General features: G+C 52.1%; 1 protein-coding gene across 1 annotated transcript; it reads left to right on the plus strand.

The window, feature by feature from the left end:
* The first annotated feature begins 692 nt into the window (after positions 1-692).
* LOC147041407 (protein NLRC3-like) lies at positions 693-7,840 on the plus strand. The gene is made up of 7 exons (XM_085939753.1): positions 693-3,126; positions 3,344-3,415; positions 3,792-5,613; positions 5,681-5,851; positions 5,933-6,106; positions 6,179-6,225; positions 6,293-7,840. The coding sequence occupies exons 1-7, from the start codon at positions 2,871-2,873 to the stop codon at positions 6,871-6,873; spliced, it is 3,123 nt and encodes a 1,040-aa protein (XP_085795879.1). The 5' UTR covers positions 693-2,870; the 3' UTR covers positions 6,874-7,840.
* Positions 7,841-8,353: the final 513 nt, after the last annotated feature.

The raw sequence follows: 8,353 nt of genomic DNA on the forward strand, positions 1-8,353 counted from the left end.
ATAGAGAGTTAGCAGTAGGCACGGACCGGCCGGCGCATGTCTCTCACATAAGAGAGAGGAAGGTGGGAATTTCAGATACCAGTGTAACAGAAGTGTGGATGTTGAAGAATTTGTTGATAGGATTGTTAAAGTCTTGTCTCAAGTAAGTATAGTGGACAACATTTTAAAGCACATCATCAGTAATGGACCTTGGGGTCAACAGGTGTTTCGACCGTTAGGTCAGTGGGTTAGGGTCCGGGGTTTGGCGGTGGGCGGGCGTAGGTTCAATAATTTGGGCTTTATCCTCCAATAAAAGAGGACTATCCCAGCAGTCATCGGGCAATAGGCAATAGGGGGACACCTTGAACCGGTTGCCAGCCAAACGCAGGCAGGGCACACACAGACGAACCATGCGGCAATCTGGAGTGCTCAATCAGCCTACCTAGTGTGTGTGTGTGTGTGTGTGTGTGTGTGTGTGTGTGTGTGTGTGTGTGTGTGTGTGTGTGTGTGTGTGTGTGTGTGTGTGTGTGTGTGTGTGTGTGTGTGTGTGTGTGTGTGTGTGTGTGTGTGTGTGTGTGTGTGTGTGTGTGTGTGTGTGTGTGTGTGTGTGTGTGTGTGTGTGTGTGTGTGTGTGTGTGTGTGTGTGTGTGTGTGTGTGTGTGGGTGGGTGGGTGGGTGGGTGGGTGGGTGGGTGGGTGGGTGTATATGTGTGTGTATATGTGTGTGTGTGTGTATATGTGTGTGTGCGTGTGTATGTATGTGTGTGTGTATGTATGTATGTGTGTGTATATGTGTGTGTGTGTGTGTGTGTGTGTGTGTGTGTGTGTGTGTGTGTGTGTGTGTGTGTGTGTGTGTGTGTACGGTCAACACTGTTTACAGTGGAGATGGTGTGCTGCTGACCTCGACTCGGGATGTCGTGAGTCGGTGGAGGGAATACTTGGAGGACCTCCTCAATTCCACCGACACGCCTTCCATTGTGGAAGCAGGGCCTGAAAACTCTGAGGCGGACTCTCTAATCTCGGAGGTCGAAGTCACTGAAGTAGTTACAAAAGTCATCCGCCCGGAGTTCTTAAAGGCTCTGGATGTTGTGGGGCTGTCATGGCTGACACGCCTCTACAGCATTTCGTGGACATCGGGGACGGTCCCTCTGGATTGGCAGACTGGGATGGTGGTTCCCCTCTTTAAGAAGGGGGACCGGAGGGTGTGTTCCAATTACAGGGGAATCACACTGATAAGGTCTATTCAGGGGTGCTGGAGAAGAGGGTCTGTCGGGAGGTCGAACCTCGGATTCAGGAGGAGCAGTGTCCAGGCCGTGGAAGTCCCTTGGGAAGTTCTGTGGAGAGTGCTTCAGGAGTACGGGGTGCTGAGCCAACTGATAAGGGCGGTTCGGTCCCTGTATCACCGATGCCAGAGTTTGGTCCGCATTTTCGGCAGTAAGTCGAATTCGTTCCCAGTGAGGGTTGGACTCCGCCAAGGCTGCCCTTTGTCACCGATTCTCTTCACAACTTTTACGGACAGAATTTCTAGGCGCAGCCGAGGGTGTCCGGTTTGGGGACCTCACTGTTGCGTCTCTGCTTTTTGCAGATGACGTGGTGCTGTTGGCTTCTTCAAGCCGTGATCTCCACCTCTCACTGAAGCAGTTGGCAGACGAGTGTGAAGTGGTGCTACCTGGAGGCCGCTCCCAATACTGCAAGTCGCAGCAAGAGCCACGAGAGGCATGATTTCTTCCAATTTCACCTCATTTCCATGTATGTTGGCTTCTTTCTCCTCAGGACGGGTTGAAGTTGAGCAGAGCAAGAGCAAGAGCGCAGCCTCTGGGAGGCGCGCCTTCTCATCACTATATCTTGACACTGTTTATTCATTTGATCATGGGTTCGTGTATTTTGCATCAACTGCGGATCTATTCTCTCTTTTTTTTGCTGTGTTTATATTATCTGATTTATTTAATGATTAATTTATCCTGCTGGCAAGTGAACTTCCCCCGGGGATCCATAAAGCGTCTGTCTATCTATGAATTGGGCGGGCCTGTACAGAGTTGGTCTAACCTCTGGTTGCCACAGCGACGAGGACTTTGCCTCGACTACGTTCGGAAGGCGCTCGCTCACGGTGAGACGAGATGACACGTAGGAGAACGTGAAGTGGATGTGAGTTTTCTTTCTTTTGTTTGACACGCACGCATAGACTCATAGCCTTGCTGTTAAAAAGGACTGGTTGTCACGTTATTCGGTGAGCTGTATGGTCAAGTCGGTTAGTTAGCAAGCCAGTCAGTCGCTCGGCTCGTCTAAGCCAGTGCTCCCCAACCACTGGTCGAAACGGCTTGTCAGTTATTTAGCTTTAAGTCGCTTGGTTGGTTGGTTGGTTGGTTGGTTGGTTGGTTGGTTGGTTGGTTGGTTGGTTGGTTGGTTAGTCAGTCAGATCGATAAGTTGTCAGTTGTTTGCTTTGATTAAAGTTTGGGGACGGTCAATGACTTCTTTAGGTAACGTAACGACAAGGAAGAGAACCCAGCAGCAAAGTCATTGTCAAACAGCCTTGAGGACCAGGAAGGAGCTGCCGTGCATGCTGAATGTCGTAAAAAGAGCAAACTTTGGCCTCCACTGGCATCTTATAGGGAAAAAATCAGGCGGGCGACCTTTAGATGCGGAATGCTATTGTGGCCGTTGTGCCATCCGCTGTGCAAGAAAATCCCTTTGCCTCACATTCATTTAAGGTTTCCTCTTGATATCAAATGAACTGAAAGACGAGGAGGTGAAAACACGGAGCCCGCCTACGCGGTGACGCAAATCTGAGCATCGCCAGCCAAATTACTTTACGAGCCCTGATTCCAGTACGGCCATAAAGGAAGTCATAAAACAGATCTGCCGCTCGCTCACGAATCCTGCATGCGGAAAAGATGGCTCTCGATAAAAAGAGCAAGGAGCTGCTGCGGAATACGCTCATTGATCTGGAGCCGGATGACTTCAAGGTCTTCAAATTCCATATGCACCTGCCTGGGAGCATTGACCCAAACGCAGACCAAGTGGACATCGTCAACCAGCTGGCAAAGAAGCACGGCGAGAACGCTGTAAACGAGACCATCGAGATTCTGGAGAAGATCAACAACTACAATCTTGCCCAGAAGCTGCGCAGCGACGTGGCGCAAATCAAAGGTAAGGCGACGGCGCCGCACGCCAACGTGGCTTCTGGTGGAGGCCTTCTAGAAAGTTGCTTACCTGAAAACTCTCAGATGATTCACACGACGGCTGAAACCAACTCAGCTCTGTCTTAGCTTCTGTGTGAGTGAGGAACCTCCTTTCTGGAATACCCCGAGGAGCCCGTCCCAATCTGCAAGCAAGCCCTTCACCTGAATCTTCAACGTGTTTGCAGGTGCCCGCAAGCTTGGAAGGAGCAACGTGGTGGTGGCCAGGAGGAGCAAGGCCTGCAGCTTGCATAGAACAGGTGAGTTGAGCCGTTCAACCACCAAGATGAGCCCAGTTGCCTCCTTCACTTGCCTCCTTCACTTGCCTCCTTCACTTGCCTCCTTCACTTGCCTCCTTCACTTGCCTCCTTCACTTGCCTCCTTCACTTGCCTCCTTCAGTGGCCTCCTTCACTTGCCTCCTTCACTTGCCTCCTTCACTTGCCTCCTTCAGTGGCCTCCTTCACTTGCCTCCTTCAGTGGCCTCCTTCAGTGGCCTCCTTCAGTGGCCTCCTTCAGGCTCCCGTGTTTGTATGTTTGAGTGGAAGCGGCGGCATCAGTGTGACACGCTTACTAAAGACGTGTTTGCGACACGAGATCTCCTTCTACTCTCTCATGTGTCACCCGCGCGCCCTCAGGTAGCATCTTCTCAGTGGATAACGACCAGATCTACAAATTCAAGCGAGAGCTGCAAGAGAACCTGCGGGCGAGCTATGTCAACGCTCCCGAAGACAAAACGGAGCCCAGCCAGCAGGAGCGTTTGGAGGACGTCTACACCGAGCTCTATATTACCCGCAGTGGCGCCGCTCTCCCCGACAAGCAGCACGAGATCCTTCAGATGGAGATGTGCTGCGTGGCTAAGGAGAAGTCCATTGAGCCGTGCGACATCTTCGAAAGCGGGAAGCCCGTCCGCAGGCTGCTCACCGTAGGCTTCGCGGGCATTGGGAAAACCTTCCTTGTGCGCAAGTTTGTGCTGGACTGGGCCAACGGGAGAACCAACAGAGACATGCACTTCATCTTTCCTTTCACCTTCCGTGAGTTGAACTTGGAGAAGAAGAAAAGCTTTTCGCTAGCAGAGCTCATCCGCCACTCCATCTTGGAGAGCAAGTCCATGAGCGTTGAGATGCTGAACGCTATCTTGGTCAGGCTGCAAGCCTCGGGCAAGCTCGACTACCAAAGCAGCAGCATCAAGATTTTGTTTGTGCTGGATGGTCTGGACGAGTGTTACCTCAAACTGGACCTTAGCGACAAGAGCAAGGTGGACCTGGATGTGACCCAAGCCTACCGCGTGGAGGTTCTCCTGGCGCATCTCATCAAGGGGAATCTGCTTCCCTGCGCCCGGGTTTGGATCACCACGCGGCCCCAGGCGGCCCACGACATCCCAGCACACCTGGTGGACGGCAGAACCGAGGTGAAAGGCTTCAGCGACTCCCAGAGGCTGGACTACTTCAGGAAGAGGTTCCCGGACGAGGAGTACATCGTCAAACACATCCAGAAGTCCCGCACCATTTTCATCATGTGCCACATGCCCATCTTCTGCTGGCTCACTGCCACTGTTCTCCGAGATTATCAGGACACCGGAAAGGAGGGGGAGCTGCCCAAAACCCTGACAGAGATGTACACAAATTTCCTGCTCTATCACCTGGGCAAATCGAAGGAGCGAGAGGGACAGAAGAGCATCAAGTATGTCAAAGCGCTGGCCAAGCTGGCTTTTCAGCACCTGATGAAAAAGCAGCAGATCTTCTACGAGAGCGACTTGCAGGAAAGCGGCTTGGATTACCTGCGGGCCGCAAAACACTCGGGAGTCTTCACCGAGGTCTTCAAGGAGGTACGCCCGCTCAAGAAAAACCAAGCCTGTAAGATGTTTCAGTTCATCCACCTGACCATCCAGGAATATCTGTCTGCTCTGTACGTGATGATGAGCCTGTTCCAGGACAACAAGAATGTGCTGGGTGATTCCGAGTTGACGTTGAAAGCACTCCTGACGTCTTGCGAGCGGAAGCCGCTCATTCGGGTCTATGAGGCGGCCATCCACAAAGCCTCAGAGAGTAACGGAAACTTGGACTTGTTCCTCCGCTTCTTGCTGGGCCTCTCCTTGCAGTGCAACCAGGACCTCCTGGGTGAGCTGCTGAAGGCTCCCAAGAACTCCAGACACAGCAAAGGAGAAACGGTCCGCTTGATCAACCAATGGATAGAGAAGAACTCTCCCGAGGAGAACATCAACTTGTTCTACTGCCTAAACGAGCTGAATGACGAGTCCCTGCTGGAGCAGATCCAACGATACCTAAGCTCGGGGCGGTTGTCCTCGGATGACCTACCTATGGCCATGTGGTCGGCCCTGGTCTTCTTCTTACGGGCTTCTGACGAAGCCATGAGCTGTTTTGACCTTAAGCTCTACTCTGCGTCAGAGGTTGGGCTCCGGATGCTGCTGCCGGTGGTCAAGGCTTCTCAAAAATCATTGTAGGTACCCTCGAGCCAGCACGTAGAACCGGCCGTGCCCGTGTCAGTCACTCTCTTGTGTTCTCAGGCTCAACGACTGCAACCTGAACAAGAAAAGCTGTGAGATGCTGGCCTCCGTTCTAAGCTCGCCCTGCAACCTGAGGGATCTGGATCTCAGCGACAACAACTTGTACGACGACGGGCTGGAGACACTTGCCGCCGGACTGGCAAAGTCGCAGTGTACCTTGCAAGTTCTCGGGTAAGGCTCTCCTCCACCCCCCTTGAGTGCCAGAAGGAACCTCGGGCTTGACCCGCCCGCTTTTCTGCCCCTTTGCGGCAGGCTCTCGGGCTGCATGATCACCACGCGAGGATGCCTTTCACTGGCCAAGGCTCTTCGGTCCAACCCCTCCCACCTCCAAGTGCTGGACCTGAGATACAATCACCCCGGAGAGGAAGGAAAGCAGGCCTTGGTGGCGGTCCAAATGGATCCTCACTGCAGTCTGCAGACCGTCAGGTAGGATCCAAACATCTTCCGGGGAGCTCGCTCGTCTGAATCGATTGACGAGACTCGTGCGTCTTTCCTCAGCCTGGACTACGGCGGCAGAGAACGTTTGATTCCCGGTGTTGAGAAATGTGAGTCCGGTTCCGGTGGTCAACCACTTTCAAGATGTAACCTTTGGCCTTGTCATCTCATTGTCAGATTGGTGCAGACCCACGTTGGACTCCGACACGGCTCACAACTGCCTCCAGATTTCAGAGCGTGGCAAGAAGGTGACGGTGGTTCTGGTGGAGCAGCTGTGCCCCCAAAACCCACAGAGGTTCACTTGTTGGCGTCAGGTTCTTTGCACAAGCGGACTGAGCAGACGCTGCTACTGGGAGGTGGACGTGGAGGGGAAGGTCTACGTGGCTGTGACCTACGACGGGATCCGGCGAGTCGGGGAGGGTGACGACGTGTGTCTGGGCGCCACGGAGGTTTCCTGGGCGCTGCTGTGCGAAGATGATGGCAGCTACTCTGTGCGCCACCGGGACAGGACACTGGGCGTCGTGCCTCGTCCTGCTCCGGCGTCCAGAAGGGTGGGCGTGTTTGTGGACCATCCCCGCGGCGTGCTGTCCTTCTTCAAAGTGACTTCACAGGGGAGGAGACTCCTCCACACCTACCACGGCACCTTCACGCAGCCACTTTATCCAGCTTTTGGATTCGGCTTTGATAATGGATTTGACGGCATGGGGAATTCTGTGTCCCTCACCAGGAAAGGCGCGTCCATATTCACCCGCTTCTAGGCACCATGTTCTTCCAATGAGCAACCAACAGAGGCAGAGGGCACCCTCGCCCACTCACTACACAGAACAGCACTCTGCTCACTTCCGGATGCATCGCTCGCCAACAGATAACACATGCTAATCAAGTTAGCTGCTAGCTGAGCACATGGCACCATGTATTTGTTGGTTAATATATGAAACATTTTTGGTTTGATTCAATGCCAAATATGTAAGCTTTTATCCACTCGCTGCAAGTTTGGTTTATACCTTTCCGTGTACTTTTATAAATGGAACGATCGGAGGTGGAGGCAGGCACCGCGAGCTGGATGAGCTTCTGTTGGAGGATGTCAGGAGCGATGGTGTTGGAATGCCGAGCTGAAATCCACAAACAGGATCCTGGCGTACGTTCCTGGGATGTCCAGGTGGTGCAGGATGTAGTGCGTATTGTCCCATATTGACCGCATCGTCCACCGGCAAACTGGAGGGGGCCCGTGACATGCTTCAGGTGGTTCAGCACCAACCTCTCGAAAGATTTTATGACCACAGATGTCAAAGCAACAGGTCTGTAGTCATTCAATCCTGTGACGGTGGTCTTCTTGGCCACTGGAACGATGGCGGAGCTTTTGAAGCACGAGGGCACTTCACACAGCTCCAGGGAGCGGTTGAAGATCCGTGCAAAGGTGGGCGCCAGCTGCTCAGCACAGGCTTTCAAACAGGAGGGTGACACGCCGTCTGGAACCGGTGCCTTCCTGGTCTTTTGTCTCCGGAACACCTGGCGCACTTCCTCCTCACGGATCTGGAGTGCGGGCACGGCCTCTGCGAGAGAGATTATTTTGAGATTTTGTTCATTTTATAAAATCCTGGAGTAAAAACAATGACTTCTATCACATTAAAAGTGATCATTGTGAACTATTGATGTCAATTTATTCAAAAAGGGGCTGGCGGAGTGCTCTAAAGTGATTTTGGTGGACTCGCACATTGATGACGACAGGGCAGTTTTGTTTTGATTTACCAAATTCATTCTTCTATTTAGCAAATATGGACCCGCATCACAAAGTTCAGCCTCTTTTGCCTGCCCACACGGTACGTGAGAACTACCCTATCAGACCCCAAACAGGCACATCTGACTTCCAACTGCAACAGGCAATAATTGAAGAGTCTGCTGACAAGCTTTATGAGCAAAGAGAACTTTATTGGCCAGCAGGCAATACACAACCGTAGCAAGTGAGAGTCCCAAATTATTTTCATCCATCCATCCATCCATCCAGATAAGGGTTAGTACATATTTTCATTCGCAGAGTTGATCTGCCGGCAGACAGCCGATGAAGACAAAGCGAAATAAAAGCTCATAGAAATACTTTTACATAATAAACTTCATCACAAAATGTTCATTTTGGTTTCCTCGTGAGCAAATTTTAATCAATCAAAGGATACTGTATGACAGTTCAAATTTGAAGTGCAACTATTTGATTTGGTTTGACACATCTTGAACCTTGACCAA

The sequence above is a fragment of the Syngnathus leptorhynchus genome, chromosome 19, assembly GCF_054491065.1.
Source record: "Syngnathus leptorhynchus isolate UIUO chromosome 19, UIUO_Slep, whole genome shotgun sequence".
NCBI classification, from domain to species: Eukaryota; Metazoa; Chordata; class Actinopteri; order Syngnathiformes; family Syngnathidae; genus Syngnathus; species Syngnathus leptorhynchus.

What these genes read in the sequence shown, in the direction of transcription:
- LOC147041407 (XM_085939753.1), top strand. Translation starts at nt 2,871, where the DNA reads ATGGCTCTCGATAAAAAGAGCAAGGAGCTGCTGCGGAATACGCTCATT. An exon ending in AAGGCTTCTCAAAAATCATT is followed by an intron (nt 5,614 to 5,680) that starts GTAGGTACCCTC and finishes TTGTGTTCTCAG; the next exon opens with GCTCAACGACTGCAACCTGA. An exon ending in GATTCCCGGTGTTGAGAAAT is followed by an intron (nt 6,226 to 6,292) that starts GTGAGTCCGGTT and finishes TCTCATTGTCAG; the next exon opens with ATTGGTGCAGACCCACGTTG.